This window comes from Agelaius tricolor, unplaced genomic scaffold (genome assembly GCF_023055355.1).
Source record: "Agelaius tricolor isolate 1412-34295 unplaced genomic scaffold, bAgeTri1.0.p SCAF_17, whole genome shotgun sequence".
Lineage (NCBI taxonomy): Eukaryota > Metazoa > Chordata > Aves > Passeriformes > Icteridae > Agelaius > Agelaius tricolor.
Window position 1 is genome coordinate 11609646 of NW_027269277.1, and position 17396 is coordinate 11627041.

Sequence of the window (17396 nt, forward strand, 5' to 3'; positions counted from 1 at the left end):
AATCAGAGAATAGTCCATAATTTCCTGTGTCAAATCAGAGGATCCTCCTCTACCATTCAGGAGTGACAGTGGGTAAACAACAGTAGGGCTACTTCAGAAGACAAGTGAGCCCTCTAAGAAGGAAACCCAAAAACCCAAACTAGTATGTGACTTTGCTCAAAGTATACTGGGCAAGCACACCAGAAGCCTGTTCAAATTTCAGTCAAGAAAATGAAACTGATTTGTATCAAAGCTGACTCATTTTAGCAATACAAGGCATGCAGAGCTGGGCTGGCAGTCCAGTGATAATATTATCACAAATCCACAAGGAATGATCCAGTCTTTCATCTCTCAGGAAGCCAAGAATTAGGGAACCTTGCTGTATGCTGTGTAAGGAACACAGAATTTTGGTGCAGGAAAGTATATGGAGAGGCAGTGTGGAAGGGTTAGAAAAGCCCATTTTTCCCAGGAATCCAATAAATAAAAAGAGAACCTGCAAGCTTTTAACATGGATGAAGATTGAAATAATTTTTTCCAAAACATTTTTCCTAGGGAATGGTAATAAGTTCTAACTGTGGATAGAAAGGTTCCTCAGAGATGCTGGTGAGTGGCCAAGTGGCTTAGTGGACAGTGGGAGTGTATGACTTTAAAAATTTTAGTAATTTTGATTTCCATATTTTTTACAAGATTTAAGGTCTCACTGGAAATGTATTATTTTTGTTACCTAAAATACTTAGCAATTCATAGGCCTCTGTTGATTTCAAATATGTATAATTAGAACTAAAAGCTTTTCAGTGACAGAATGCTTCATAAAGTCTTTTCAGTCAGAAGAATTCCATATTTTTTCCCATTTGCATTGCTATAGGAAACTGTCATGCTATCTTTATATTTGCATGTGTATGCATCTATGTGCATACAGCAAATTTAGAAATACAATAACCCTGGAGGGAGGGATGAATATATTGGGACTGAAGAAGAGAGAAAGACAAACTGCCTGATAACTGAAGAAAAATTTCATTTTCCTCTGTGCAGGCAGGCAGGAAAGGGAGTGCAACGTAAGCAAGACATTTCATTTGTGGTTGAATCCACAGATGAGCTATTGTAGAAAGTATTCTCCAAAACATGCTTACATGGGACCTGGACCACGTGGTACTGATTAGATTGAGTACCAGCAGGGCAGTTTTATTACACAGAAACACTAGGGTTTGAGAGCTGCAAACATGTTTCAGTGTTGGGAGGCTGTTCCTTCAGCATTTCCTGCCTTACTGGGAATTCATGGGGCTCTGACCTTCTCAGAAAGGGCTCAGCACCTTTTAGCTTTGAGCAATGTTATAGCTGGAAAGATTCAAAGCTAGAGACAATGTTTTCTTTGAGCAGTCAAACATGCTGGAAAACAAAGGAGAAAGCATGCTTCACATTCCACTGAAGTCAGTGGTTTCTGTCTCTTTTTGCACTTCAGATCACTTCCAGTCCCCTCTGGCAGGAGAGGAAGAGTCTGTGTTAGAGCCTGTGTTAGAGCCTGTGTTAGAGCCTGTGTTAGACTCTGTGTTAGAGCCTGTGTTAGACTCTGTGTTAGAGCCTGTGTTAGAGTCTGTGTTAGACTCTGTGTTAGAGCCTGTGTTAGACTCTGTGTTAGAGCCTGTGTTAGAGTCTGTGTTAGAGCCTGTGTTAGACTCTGTGTTAGAGTCTGTGTTAGAGCCTGTGTTAGAGCCTGTGTTAGAGCCTGTGTTAGACTCTGTGTTAGAGCCTGTGTTAGAGTCTGTGTTAGAGTCTGTGTTAGAGTCTGTGTTAGACTCTGTGTTAGACTCTGTGTTAGAGCCTGTGTTAGAGCCTGTGTTAGACTCTGTGTTAGAGCCTGTGTTAGAGTCTGTGTTAGAGCCTGTGTTAGAGCCTGTGTTAGAGTCTGTGTTAGACTCTATGTTAGAGTCTGTGTTAGAGTCTGTGTTAGAGCCTGTGTTAGAGTCTGTGTTAGAGTCTGTGTTAGAGTCTGTGTTACACTCTGTGTTAGAGCCTGTGTTAGAGTCTGTGTTAGAGCCTGTGTTAGAGCCTGTGTTAGAGTCTGTGTTAGACTCTGTGTTAGAGCCTGTGTTAGAGTCTGTGTTAGAGCCTGTGTTAGACTCTGTGTTAGAGTCTGTGTTACACTCTGTGTTAGAGCCTGTGTTAGAGTCTGTGTTAGAGCCTGTGTTAGAGCCTGTGTTAGAGTCTGTGTTACACTCTGTGTTAGAGCCTGTGTTAGAGTCTGTGTTAGAGCCTGTGTTAGAGCCTGTGTTAGACTCTGTGTTAGAGTCTGTGTTAGACTCTGTGTTAGAGCCTGTGTTAGAGTCTGTGTTAGACTCTGTGTTAGAGCCTGTGTTAGAGTCTGTGTTAGAGTCTGTGTTAGACTCTGTGTTAGAGCCTGTGTTAGACTCTGTGTTAGACTCTGTGTTAGACTCTGTGTTAGAGCCTGTGTTAGAGTCTGTGTTAGAGCCTGTGTTAGAGCCTGTGTTAGAGTCTGTGTTAGAGTCTGTGTTAGACTCTGTGTTAGAGCCTGTGTTAGAGCCTGTGTTAGACTCTGTGTTAGAGCCTGTGTTAGAGTCTGTGTTAGAGCCTGTGTTAGAGCCTGTGTTAGAGCCTGTGTTAGAGCCTGTGTTAGACTCTGTGTTAGAGCCTGTGTTAGAGTCTGTGTTAGAGCCTGTGTTACACTCTGTGTTAGACTCTGTGTTAGACTCTGTGTTAGAGCCTGTGTTAGAGTCTGTGTTAGAGTCTGCCCTCATCTGTGGGCTCATCCATGGCACTGAGCTCAGCCCTCTCAGACAGGGAATGCTGCTCCCTTCTGCTGTGCCCACTCACTGGCTGCCTTCTCACTATAAACCAACAGATTAGCAATAAGAAAAAAATGTACAGGCTTATATTTTCATATTTGGTCTTGTTGTGGAGTGCCACTGATTTGGTTTACACTCTTTTTATCTAGATGATACCTAGGCATTTAGTCAGTGGAATGTTTAGTTGGATTTACTCAGATACCTTAGATCTATAAAAGCATGAGACAGAAAAATTTTAAGCACATTTATCTAAAAATGTCTGTAATTAGGACTGTACAGTGTTGTTATTCTGTAGAGCATCTCCTGAGCCTTATAGCAACCACTCTGAAGAATGCTGAGCACCATTCTTTGGAATTATTTTGCTGCTAAAAAAATATTTACACAGCAAAAAAAAAAAAAAAAAATATTTAGAATCAGTGTAACCAAATTAAGAAGGTTAAGAAAATATATTAGTATATGTTGGACTTAACAGTTTCAACATTTCAGCCTTTATTTGTCTGCTTTCTGCTTTTTTATTTCCTCTCTCTTTTCTAGACTATAAATCAATGGAGGTCCATATTTCCAGGTCTAGACTTTGTTTCAGTGATTACTCTTCCAAACTAGGGAGAATAGGAACAAGACAAAACATAGAACTCAGTATGAGTTCATAAATCTCACACTAAAATTAAAGCACAGCCCTGTACCAGCTACTAGCAACTCTCCACTGTAAATAAAGTACTTTCATATAGAGCAGTACAGAAAATAAAAATTGCTTTTTATAGTTGCACCAGCTACCACTACTTTCCATTAAGCACATAATTATTTCCCCAGTGTCAGTAATTCCTGATTGAATTCATGGTGAAGAAAGGAAAATCCCTAACTCATTTCACTTTTGAGATAATTTCCTCTTTCAGAGTTCCCTTTATTTTTCAACTATTGCTCACAAGAGCATTCTGCAAGATGGATAGTACCAAACCAGCCTTTCATAGATAACAGAATCACAGAATCTTCTGAGTTGGAAGGGACCCATGAGAATCATCAAGTCCAATGCCTGAGTGAATGGCCATGCAGGGATTGAACCCACAACCATAACATTTCAGTTGTTCTCCAGTTATTTCATTTTACATATGGATTTAATTTGTTCATGTAACAACAGCTGGGGTAACAAGAACACATATGATTTGGCAAATATGAAAGATTGTATTATAAATAAACCCACAACTACAGTGCTTCTTAGTAGGAAGTGCCCAGAGCCCTCCCTAATTACCATCCTCTTCAGCTGCCATAAAGAACTCATTAAATGCCAAATTATTTCCCTAAACAATGAGTAGCACTGGTTCTTCTTGTGCCTATGTGCTTATTTATTAGAATTACAACTTCCTTAATTGACACTTACATTAAAAGGGAGAGAAATTCCAACAGTAAAGCTATTTTTGCGTCAGTTATTGTGAAACAAAACATCAAAAATGTTCTTTAGTGATTAAAACATTATTTAGCTTTCAAGCTCCAAAATTTAAAAAGGAGCAATATGAAACTTTTTTAAAATGTCCTCACACTTTATTTCACTCTTAGGCTGAGGACATAAGAAATATCAGCCTGATGTGATTGTGGCTTTTTAAACTTTTAAATACTTTATAAGAGGAGAGGTGGGTTATAGCTCTGCCTCCACTTGAATGGAAGCACTACTTGAACAGCATTAGAGAATGCAAAAGCACTTGTGTTTGTGGCTGAGGAGAAATGGGAAAACACATTATTTAAAGCAAGTTGACTGAAGATGGCATTACAGGAAGCATTTACAAAGATAAAATATAGTAGATTTATTTTGGGGAAGTGTAGATACTCAGAAGTTAAATGGGGAGGAGAGGAGAGGAGAGGAGAGGAGAGGAGAGGAGAGGAGAGGAGAGGAGAGGAGAGGAGAGGAGACTTGAAATAGTTACATTAAAATATTTGCTGTTAAGTGTACACATGTAATGTCTAAGGAAAGGCACATCCTAACAGTGCAGGATGAGTTTAAGACAATTTGAGTTTAAATATGTAAACATAATGGGTCTGTCCTATATAATACAGACTTCTTTATGTTCCACAGAAGCCAATGGGAATGGAAAGTTCTCAATATTTTACAAAATCAAACCTTTGGAAAGTCCAAGAGAGACAATGCATACTGGCAAAAAACAAAAAACCAAAACCAAACCAAACCAAACCAAAAAGTAAAACAACAATAACAAAAACACAAAGAAAAACAAAACCAAAAACCAAACCAAACCAAACCAAAACATTAAAACAAACCAACAAACAAAACCCAAAAGAAATAAAAAGAAACAGCCTTGATAGCAAAAAATAGCAAGACCCAACCCAGTAGTGTGATAAAAGTGGTGTGCTTTTGCCTCCTGAGCACAGCTGGACACAGCTGGAAATTGAGGGAGGGCTTGGTCAAGACTGAGTGTAGAGAGAGAAGAGCAAATACATGAAAGTCCTGTAAGACAGGATATCTACAATGAGAAAAGCTGAGCAGACTGTACCTAGGGCAATGCATCAGAATAAGTGGATAAAGGACATCATGAATGCTAACATTTGGAACAGCTGGGCTGGTGCTGGGGCCATAAAACAGACAGAAATTGTAGGATATCTTGAGCCCTGACAGGCTCCTGTGGGAATCAGTGGCAACATCATTAATTGTGTGACATCATGAACTCCATTCCAGCCTGGCTGAGGCGCTCAGCACTCGCTGAAGCTGCTGGGGTCTGCCAGGTGTGACCTTGCTGGGATCTCTTACAGCCCCAAGCAGTTGTCAGGAACTGCTAAATGGTAGTTGGTGTTTTTAGCAGAACTTCTGGACATGATGCTGACACAGGAGCCTTCACTTCCCACACTGAAAATAACAAAATACCAAACTGGGTGGTTGTCAACATCAGCATTTCGTACTAGACGTGGTTTGACCACACCCCTGTTTTCCCTGGTCACACGAATTTGCTGGGTGTTGCTCTCAGGAAGTACAGACTGATGTTTTGCCAGCACAATAACAGAGTGCTCAGGACACTGTTACTATTTTGATTTGTATTGCACTACTTTTTATGTACATTCAGGAACTTCCAATGTATTTCCTCAGAGAATGTGCAGCATAATTTGGGCCCATTTTTCAGGGGCCTTCATTTCTAGTAGACAACAGCATATGGTAGATTCATCTGAGATTTTGTTATATTTTCTTAGACTAACATTTTTGTGGAAGCAAAAAATAAATAACTTTGACACACACACCAGGAATGTTGGTCTGCAACAGGTCAATGTAAGCCTACAAAATTCCTCTTGGTTTTACTGCTGGCATTGTCATTAACAATGTTCTGTGCCTGTTATCTGGTCAGATGAATTCTTTTTCTGTTCTTTCAAGACATTCCAGTACACTAAGCTTTAAGTTGTCATGGATGTGTATGCAGTTTATAAAATGATGTTACCATTACCTCACCATTTCCCTTTGCAATGGGATATCCTCCCTCTGAGCATTCTGCCCCACAGTATGACAATATTCTGTACTCCTGTCTGTGATTCTCCCTCAGTAAATGTCTACTTTTTAGAGTAATTGAAGTACTGTGCTGAAACCATTGTTGCTGATTTCTTTACATGTCTGCTGAGGATTAGTGTGAAAGGTTTGGAGTTAATAAACAGAACTTATTGCCCATGTAGTGCCTGTTCAGACCTTGACTGTTATGTCTGTACCCTAAAACATTATGCAGGAAGACAAAAATATTGTTCAAGTTAATAAATTACCATTTGTCTATAAACTTCCATTCTCAAATGAGTAGACATTACATGCCCCTACTCTAAGCCTAAAATCCTTAATCACTTAATTTAAGTTTTACTACTAATCCATCCACACTGGTACACTAAGTGTACAACTAACTGTTGCTTTAAAATTCACAGAAATTTATCTATAAGCTAATCTAGTCCATGTCACACTTCTAAAAGTTTATTACCATTTCATACAAGCATCTCATTGCTGTAAAGAATCCTAACAAGCTGCTTAAGAAAATGTTGAAAGTAACTTGAGAAAATCCACAAAACATTTCTCTTTCTAGAATCTTATCCTCTAAACGTTCCTCAATGTAAACCAATTATTCAAGGCCATGTTTTCATTATAGTTCAAATCTTCACTGGGATGTAAATGAAGATACAATTTCTCATGCCTGTTTTAATATTTCTGACCTGAATATGTACAGTCTTAAAAGTCAGGCTTGTAAAGCAAGTGACACTCAAGTTTTTCATAGGAGGCAGATGGTACCTACAGGCAGGTGGATGGATAGAGGGGACACACTCTGACACCACAGAAATGGAATTGAGGAACCCCTGTGCATTTCACTTCACAGACCCTTTGCAATCTCCTGACCTTACTGTCTGAATTTTAATTGTGTTAGAATTTCTAGTTCAGAGTTTGTTTACAGCACTGGCTTCTTTTCCTTGATAGTTGTTCAAGGTTGTGAAGATCTGCCTAAAAATAAAAATTAGAGCGAGTCCCTCATGCCCATTTCTGTCTCCTTTCTCAAATGAGATCAGGCAGAGATCAACTGACACCAATCCTGGGCGTCCTGGCTGGATCCAGAGCAGTGCTGGGCACACCAGTGCAGGGCACCAGTGAGTGCTGCTCTGGTGCACAATAACTCTGGGGCTCCTCCTGGCAAGGGACTGGCCCTGGAACCTGAGCAAAGCTGCTGGGAGCAGACGTGCTCTGTGCAGAACTCTCTGTGAGAGCAGAAATCCAACTTTGTACTCAATGTGCACAGACAGCTTCACTGATCAATGACAAAATTTCCTGGGTTCTCAGCAGCCCTCATTGTTTGGGGCATCTAGCACAGATAATAAGAAAATTCCCTGTCTCTATTATCAGGCTGTTGCATACTCCAGAGTCCACTTTAAATTATCATAATTTGTTCCTTTTTGATAGTTGAATGTACTAAGGTGTGTTCCATCACTCTCATTGTACCTTCTTGTCTTCCTGCTTGAAACTGAAAAATAACTTGGAAGTGTTCATTCTGTACTTAAGTGCCACATAACCTTATTCCAAATATCTGGGAATAGAAAAATAATTCACTTTTCCAATGTTTTCCTATACTTTTGCTTCAGTGATATTTGTGAGACACTCAAAGGTACTGTCTGTATTTGAAGAGATTTTCAAACTTCAGTAATACTAATATTCTTCTGGTTTCATGGCTAGGATGTTAAACTCTGACTAATATACTAAAAAGCTATAGGTCTGTGTGGCCTTGTAGGGACTTAAAGAAAAATAAAATTATTTTCCAGAATATTCTCTCATAATGTCCTTGAAAACATCTAACATTTTCTGCAATCTGCTGAGTTACAAAAAGGGAAAATATTCTATGGTGTTGTCAGATCTTAAATACTAAATATACTTTCTTCTCCTTTTGCCCTATCTATCTCAATAATGGTTTGAATAACAAGCAGAATCTTCATTAAAGACACAAACATCACTTCTTTCTCCTTCCAGAGGAATGTTTGATTGTTCACAGCATCATTTCATCAAAGATCTACCAGACTGCAACAGGCACCCCACCTGGACTCCATGAGCCTGCTGGTTCTTTTGCTCTCCCATTTATAGAGTGCTGTGCTTGGAATGCAATTATTTATGTTACTGTTAATTACTGTTACTAATTTTGCAGAGGGACGCAGTTGGTGTTGGGAAGCCTGAGGATTTTCCCAGCTGGTGGTTGCCAGGGGTAAAAGGAGTTTGCAAGAACAACTTCAGGTAAATTTTGTTATGGTGAAGCTTTTAAACTCCTACCAGTGTCCCAAGAGCAGCTGAAAGGCTTTACAAGCTTTGAAAATATGAAAGGTCCCCATCTAAGGTGAACAAAGGTGCTTTAAGTTTTGGGAGTTCTGGGACAAGAAATTCACTGTCCCATCGGTGTGACCACGAGTGCCCAGGGAGCTGAGAGCGACACTTGTGTCCGTGGTTGTGCCTACAGGGGGACAGACACATCGTGCGGTTTGTCATTGCACGCTCCGGAGAGCAAAGTCCCCGGGCTGCGCTGTGACACTGTCACACGCGGTGTCCCGGGCTGTGCTGTGACACTGTCACACGCGGTGTCCCCGGGCCGTGTCCCCGCTGTGTCCGGGCTGTGCTGTGACACTGTCACACGCGGTATCCCCGGGCTGTGCTGTGACACTGTCACACGCGGTGTCCCCGGGCAGTGCTGTGACACTGTCACACGCGGTATCCCCGGGCAGTGCTGTGACACTGTCACACGCGGTGTCCCCGGGCCGTGTCCCCGCTGTGCCCGGGCTGTGCTGTGACACTGTCACACGCGCTGTCCCCGGGCTGTGCTGTCACACGCGGTGCCCGTCCCGCTCCCGGCCATTGACGGCCGCTCCGCCGTGACGTCACAGCCGCGCCGGAGCGTGCCCGGGCCGTGACGTCAGCGCGGCGCAGGTGCCGCGGGCGCTGCGCGGGCGCCGCCTGTAGGCGAGGAGGGGAACGGCCCCGGAGCCGCTGCTGTGGGCAGCCCCAAACCTCTGCCCGAAACCTGCCTCTGTTCGTTTAAAACCCAGCTTAGAACCCTTCCCCCGCTCCTGTCACAACAGGCCCCCATAAAAGCCTGTCCCCATCGCTCTTACAAGCCCTCTTCAAGGCCTCTTTACTGGAAGTCTACCCAGCCTTTTTTTTCTCCGGACTTAACAATCCCAACTCTCTCAGCCTCTCCTCACAGAAAATGTGTTTGTCCTTCAATCTCTCTGTCTTTTCTATATTCCGTTAATTTAGGTTCAGTAAGTTCAGCAGAAAACTTATCCTCCTTGACTTGAATGATGGAGACAGATTATCTGCTGTTGGTCTTCCACTGTGTTCATTCTCACCACAGTTTCCCCTTTAAAAATCCTTGAGCTTAGTGATGTTTAATTAAATCTCAGTTTTGGAGGAGTAACATTTTGGGTGATTTCTTATGATAAGTCCACATTGTTCATTCAAAAAAATACCATTTAAAAGGTTGACTATATGGTATTCATGGTATTCATAATTCTTCAGTTTAGGTCAAAAAAGGAAGCAAATCTGTTATGAGGCATTAGCAAGCCCAGTATGCACACAGCTGAGAGGAAAACAGGTCATTCTCAAGGACCTGCTTGTGCAGAGTTTCATAAGACACACATTTCTAATAGTGCATGCTGCCAGGGAAAAGGTTTTTGAAGAAAGTTTTCCTGTCTCTTGATTAGTTGTATGTTGTGAGCAGTTTAACATGCTGAGTATTGTCATTCATGCCAGTTTCTCCTGTGCCACAAACAGTACTTGTGAAGAAGAAATTAGGTGGATAATTGTCTGGCAAGTTCTATCTCTGCTAACTAGATTTCCCTTCCATTATGCACTTTACTGACTCTATTATTACCCACTGTAATATTCTTTCAAACCAATTTTTTCAGCCTGCAACTTGATCTACTGCTTTCATTACCTTCACTCCTGGTGCTTATCTCCTGCAGTTCATAAAACATCTGTTTGGATGGGTACAGTTCTGTTCCCTCAGCTCTTCAGAGGTATTGTATGGCTGTCTTCAATTCCCACATTTTCTTCTTACACATTTTTGTGTGGTGATTTCATCAATCCTCAGTTTCAAAGCTTGCCTGTGCTCAAATGTTTTTCAGGTCTATCTCTCCATTTCTAAGCACTTTCCTATCCCATAATGTTGGTTCATTTCCTGTTGATTATCTTCTTTACCACAGTCCTCCCAGTTGCTCAGCATTAATAACATGCTGCTTCATTCATTGAGTATTCATATTTCACTGCTTCATGCAAAACATTCCCTACTAACACTTGTAATAAACATGTTTGTTCTTTCCCCACAGCTATGACTCCCTGAGGTCACTCCCCAGCCCTGACTGTTGTAATCATCCACAGTTTCCATGAGCTGGAATTTCCCTCTCTCTTCTCCCCCATAGTTTATATAAAATGTATTTATTGTCTCATGTTCTTAGCCTGGCAATTTGACAGGATCCTTCCACTATCACTGCCACATTTGACCTACTAAACATTACTTTCCACCTCCCCTTCCTTAGGCATCCTTAGCTCACAGTGAACCACCTTGAACTTGACCTTTTTTGCCCTGTAATTCTGACTGGAGTTACTCAGAGCTGCAGGGGAACCCTGCACATTATGTAGGAAAAAACACTCCAAACCTAAGGACAGAAACAAAATGTGACATTTTCAAGTATTTCAAAACCCAAAGAGAATCCCTGATGACAAATTGAACAAGCAATTGTTTGTGTCAGACAATATGACAGCTATTGAGCAAACAGCTGTTTCTCCAGCTGGAATATGTGTGAGAGCTGGTGGGTCCAGGTGCATTCCTCTGGAATAAATCAACAGAGCATTGGCATGTTGGTTTATTCCTGCCTGTCCTGATGGCATTTAAGCAAATTTCTTGGATGTTCTTCTCTCACTATTTAAGAAACAATTTTTTGCACAGTGGTGTATTAATGTGTTGAAATGTAAATAATAAGGAGAGGACTTATAGTGAATCTTGACAAGAATTTAGGAACACAGCCTGCTATAATTATGTGAGCACATTCACCTTGATTTTTTAACCACCATTACAGGAGATTCTTACATTTCCTGTACTTTGTTCTTTAGAAATACTGAAGTGGTACAGAAGCAAATAGAGCATTTTACCTAAAGATAGCTTGTCTGTATTCTAATTTTCCTGATTACAACACTGTGCCCAATGTCTGAAACAATGTCTGAACCTTTCAGAGGACATTGTCTACTTTCTGGGAACTAAAAAATGATCCATATAAATGCCACCTAGGTCCCTAAATAAGTTAGATGGATTTGGCTGAAGGTTTAAATGTGTGAGATTCTGCAGCCTTTTACCAGTACCCTGAGTCCTCCTCTCACCTGATTTGTTTTAGTGCCTAAAAGGAAATAATATCTCTCATTATCCCTACAAAATAATCTTGAAATATAAATCCAAAGGTCATCTAGGAAATCTCTTGTGTTTGGTCTTCTTTCTGAAAAGAATCTTCGTATGCTTAAACCTCTTCACTAGAGCAAAGCAACATGAAGAAATAATATTATTAAAGATGATAATCCCTTTTCTTGCTTTGATGTAAACTCTGAAGGAATGCAGAAAAACAATTTTTAAACTGTCACAGGGCTTGGTTTTTTCTGAGTATTTACCTTACTTGTCTGTTTGCTGATAAAATCAAAAAGATCCTTGTAAATGACTCAAAGCCTGTGCTCCCCCACTACTTACTACTGTGGTTTTTAAATATATTCCTCCTTGGCAGACTAGTGCAATCATGGGAGTTACTAATCACATTTAGTGTTCTTTGGTGTGTCAGTACTTACACTGCAGCAATGCAGAGTTTGTTATTAATAACTGCAGTGGGAATGGGAGTTCATCCCACTGAGTGTTTGGTAAATGCAGTACAAATGCTGCAGGACCATTATACACAATCCATTCCAAAGGCTGTAACTTGTCAAAGAAAAATAGATTAGGCATGTGAGATTAGACACTGACCTAGCTTTGGGTCTCTGTAAATAAATAGAACCTGTAAAAGAGTAAAGGTAAAAAGGAAACTTGTGTCTGGGGTTGCTCTTCAGCCTTTCTTTTCATCTTTGGGACCAAACATCACTACTTTAATGGATATTCCTTAAAATGATTGGAGAAATGAGAGTGTTCACAATCAGATCTTATATTTTACTTTTGATCTAGCTGAGGGCTGAGAATATTCAGGAAAAAGAAGAGGCAGTGGTGCCCTCCATGCAAGTCTTTACTAGCAAAGATGGCAGACTCACAGTTTTGTCACTGCAGGCATCCTTTGGGGACATGTGGGAGCTCTGGGATCCCCATGGCTGTCCCACATCTACTCTGACAACCTCAGAGGAAGCACAGTGTGGGGGGTGCCTTCAAATGTAAAGAATGCACATGCAAAGAAACATGTGTGTAATATACTGGGATTATCTGTCTGGAAAAGGTTTATCTTCTGCCCAAAAATTGTAGAAATTGAGTTATTAATGCTGCCAGAGAGCAAATGTGGTTATTGCAGCCACAGGCCAGAAATGTGCCAATGATTCCATGGAACCAAGACAATCCCCTGGAAATGCTAGGACTTTGTTCAGTAAATTTGATTGGAGGTATGTTCATAGTGTAAAGCAAAAGAGAGATGAGAATCAGCTCATTTTGTACAGCTCCTTTTCATTCCCTGACAGCCCTTCCTGCTAAAAGGCTTGTGAACAAGAAACTTTTCTTATGGTAGGTAGAAAATAGCAGCAAGCCCTCTGATGCTAAAATTTATCCTCTGGGCTCTGAGCTGGGTCTCCTGTTGTTCCATCTCATTACATATGTACAAGATTAGAAGGTAAAGGAGGAGAAAAGTGGTTGTGAAAAGCAAACAGAAAAATTCCCAATAGTCAGGTCTATTCCAATTGCTGTGCTCAGGGGAAATCCAGTGCACAGTTTCAGTTATTAGCTGGTCAAAGATCAACAGGGGAACTTGCACCTGTTTTGTGAGTTCTCCCAAAATGACAGTAATTGGTTTTATTTTAGAAAAGAGACAAAATAGTTCAATAAAATCAATGATATGTTGAAATTCTACCTGGGGAATATCCTGCCTAAAAGAGCTCTTCTAAGTTGCAATACATTTGGTATCTAAACTGCTTGAATTTTAACTTTGTCTGTATTTGTCTGTAATTTGAAATTACTCTGATGCTTATTGATTAGTTTGATCTGAAACACATGCCTCTGTTGCAAACTATTGATTTGTGCATCACCTTTTAGCCAAGTAGGTTACTTGAATGGTGCTTGGGTAATTATTTCAGATGCAATCTCTGTCTAATATTTGCCTTCAAAGAGCTGATGGAATTGTTTGACATTTGGCCAAGATATTTCCTAAAACTGGAGCTTGAGCACTGGGGCTGTGGAACTGATGTAGAGGCTAAAAGTACATTTTGAAGAAATTTTGTTTATTCCTTATTTAGCCAAAGTAAACAAACCAAAGGCCAGGTCTGGCTTCCACTAGAGTTAGTGGGATTTTGCCCTTTTTGCTCCCAGTTGGCTATTGGGTTGCTGATGTTTTAGGGAACATTGGGTACCACTGTAGTAGCACAGAGAGCAGGACAGTCCAAAAGAAAGGTGTGCTGCTTTCCCTGCTGCAGAGCTGCTGTGCCAGATCAGCTGAGCACAGAACCACAGGCAGAGGCTCAGACAAGGCTGAATAATTTGCTGTATCAGGAATAGAAGCAAAACATCTGCAAGCATGTATTCAGTAATCATACAGGATTCTCCTAACTTTCCCATTTGTAAATGGAAAAGCAAATGACAAAACTCTTTACTTCCAGCTGGAAGTAAATTGTTCTTCACTGGAAAATGATTCCTTAAAAGGTCACGGGTACATTTGGCCTGGAGAAATATTACTTAGCATTTGATTGATGTTAAGAGCTCCCACAAAGCAGTTTTAATTGTTGTGGGCTACCTGCCAGGGCCCAGCATTCAGGCCTGAGCTCACCCCAAACTGAGCTCAGAATATGCTACAAGCTGAGCTGAGCTGACAATTTCAGAGAGCACAGAAACTCCAGTTCCAGCCCTGCAGGCCTCTCTCATCCAAGTGAACTCTGCATAGAAGTTCTGTTAAATCTAGCATGTGGAGCAGTTAGTGCTCCATCTGTAGCTGATTCCATAATTATTCATTTAAGAAAAGAAAATTAATGAAAATTTACTTTAATGCCTAGTCTCAAAGGATGTCTCTTTTTTGAAATGGGGAAGATATTAGAGGAAAAAAAACCCAAATATGTTTACCTGGCCATATGTTTTACATACACATGGTCAGATTTTCTCAAGAAGTCAAATAATGCATCACCTAATTAAATGAAGAGGATTTTAAAATTTCTTTAACAAGCAAATGTGGTGACACTTTGAACTGACCTGTTCTGAAAATTTATCTCCACTTGGGACTGCTTTGAATGGAGTAAAATGGAGCAGTTATTTGTGCTTATCTCAGCATATCCCATTGGATACAATTCCCAGTACAATATATACCAAGTCCTGTTTTTCTTTAAAAAACAAGGAAGGCATTTACCAGCATAAGAGTCATTGCATTCCTCCAGTTCTGGTATGGCAGAAACTTGAGGTGGAGTGGCCACAGTTGAGAATCCCCATGGGACTCTAACAAGCACAGGTTCTGCCCAGGTCCTCCTTTTTTGCTGGGAACTGGCCAAAATAGGCTTGCTTAAGTCCACTGCAGTTTAGTAAATCCTTTAGCATTAAAAAGCTTTAGCATTAATTTTTTATCCATCCTGTAAGTCAAACATGAGACCTACTCCCAGTTCTCATTAAAATCAACAGATCAAATCTCTGAGTTTTCATTGAGCTCTTGCTCAGGCAAAACCCTCAAACACTGAGTCATGATCCAGTTTCACAAGAATCCCATTAATCGGAGTCTGTCTGGAATTGCCCAGTGTCAGTTGCTTCCCTTGTTTTAGGAGACAGTTCATTACTGAGCTCATGCCCCAAATGTCAGAGTTTGCTGTGACACAGAGCAAGGTTCATTTGAAAAATGGCCTGGCTGAGATGCAGCCTGTGTTCATTTCTGCATGGGCCTTAATGCAGAAGTGCATCATTGTCACATGAGGGTTCTGTGGGAAAACGTGAGCTCTTCACCTTACTGGAGACTGAATTCCATTTTCATTCAGTGGTCATTCCTTGCCCAGTATCAAATAATTGACAATAAAATCTATGCAGTTTGTCTGTGATTCTGAAATTATTCAGTGCTTTGTTATGAATGTTAATTTATTTTAATCAATGGCTGTAAACAGAAGAAAATATGGCCTAACCTAGATGGCTGAACGCATTTCTGTAATCTTGATACATCCTTCAGTAAAGATATTTTTAGGTGTTTTGAGTAAATTTGACTGAAGTTCTAAAGCAGTCATTTCTAAGAATTACTTCACACAAATAGAGGAATACATAACACTATTCGCTGTTTAATGGTGATTACAACTTCGATTCCTTTGCCGGTTCCAGCTCTCCGGGCCATTTCCTGCAGTGAAAGCTCGGGAATGTCCATGGTGGAGGGAACGCTCGCTCGGCGGAACGCTCGGCAGGGCCCCGCGGCGGAACGCTTTGGGCGAGGGACGCGCGGCCGGAAGCGGCGGAGCAGAGCACTTCCGGCGCCCTCCCGCCTCGCCGCCCCATGGCCGCGTCCGTGGTGAGTCCGGGCCGGGCCGGGAACCGCCGGGAACCGCGGCCCGGGGCCGGGGAGCGCGGGGTGTCCGCCTCGGGAGGATGCTGCGGGCTACAGGGCGGGCGTGGGAGCGCGGGGAGGCCGCCGGGAGCGTCCCGGCTCCGTGAGACACGGAACGGGCAGGGCAGGGCGGCAGCGCCTCAGCATGGGCTGCGGGCAGGGGCCGCTCCGGCCTCCCGAGGGTCCGGGACAGCGCGGGGCCCGTGCGGGGCGGCCTCAGCGTGTTCCTACAGGGGCCTCAGGGCAGAGAGGAGCTCGGTGAGGCCCTCGGCAGCGGCCGGGTGCGTTGGAAACTGCTTGGAGTTGGCGCCAGAGTCTTGGAGAAGTTGATTTTGGGGCTGGTTGGTTGGTTGGTTTTTTCAATTATGGCTTTCCTGTTAAAAGCTTGGAAGGAGGGTTTCTGGGTGAGGTATTTGGACGTTGGAACCCGAAGGAAGTGTGACCGTCTCCATGCTCGGAGATGTCCAAACGTATCAGGAGACAGGACAGAGGACTCAGCTGTCACATATAGCCTAGAAAGTGATCAACCTTTGGGGTCAGCTCTGCTTTGAAAAGGGACTAGGACCAGATGACCTCCAGAAGTTTATTCCAGCCTGAACTGTTCACAGAGTTTAAAACTTTGTTGGTTATGGCTGTAAAACTTGCAAAACCGACAGAGCTGATTTCCTGTTAGACTTCTCTTGCAGGTACCCCAAGAGCTGGTTCTAGACTCTGGCACCCCTGCAGTGCCCTCTCACAGCCACTGCGTGTGTGGGGAGCTGCAGGGGAGGGTTTGGGGCAGGCTGGGCAGGGGGAGCTGCTGGGGACTCCCAGGCCCTGCTGTCACTGCCCAGAGCTGCAGTCACTGCTCCCGGGGACAGCTCTGGCACTCCCGAGGCTCTCTGGGCACTTCTGGGACTGGCAGTGGCCTGTGAGTTTGGGAGCTGGGGCACGGTAGGGAGGTGAAGAGCAGTTTGTGTCCATGCAGGGGGAGAGAAAAGATAGTGCACAGAAACATGCTTGGCTTTGTTGGATAAACAGGGATTATTTGATAGGCCTTGGCTTCTTTTCAGATTGGAGTTTTCTTGTGTTAATACTGGAGGGATTCCTGGTGGTTCTGGAGAATATTCAGTAAAAGCAGCCAAGGAAATACAAGCAGTGAAATTGCTCAGCACTGATCGAGTTGCAGATACTGAGAGTATAATACTGAAATAGGACAGTGATAAATAATAGCATTTCAAACAATTTATAAGAGAATCAAATGCAGACTTATGGATGTATGGACAGGAAATTCAGGATCTGCTCTCCAGGATGTCCCACTTCAGGGTCTGTAAAAGATTGAGAGGCAAACAGATGCACAAACTGAGCCAATAACCCAGTGAGATCACAGTACAGTGGTGGGACTACAAAGGCTGTTACCTGGGGATG

General features: G+C 42.2%; 1 protein-coding gene across 2 annotated transcripts in view; it reads left to right on the forward strand.

Annotated features, from left to right (window-relative positions):
* The window catches only part of NXT2 (nuclear transport factor 2 like export factor 2), a 52288-nt gene that overhangs the window by 28506 nt on the left and 6386 nt on the right, over window positions 1-17396 (forward strand). For both annotated transcript variants that reach the window (XM_071442466.1, XM_071442465.1), the window contains exons 3-5: window positions 8426-8511; window positions 10176-10286; window positions 15770-15953. In XM_071442466.1, the coding sequence (XP_071298567.1) occupies window positions 15939-15953 (15 nt within the window). In that variant the 5' untranslated portion in view covers window positions 8426-8511; window positions 10176-10286; window positions 15770-15938. The remainder of the gene's footprint in view (window positions 1-8425; window positions 8512-10175; window positions 10287-15769; window positions 15954-17396) is intronic.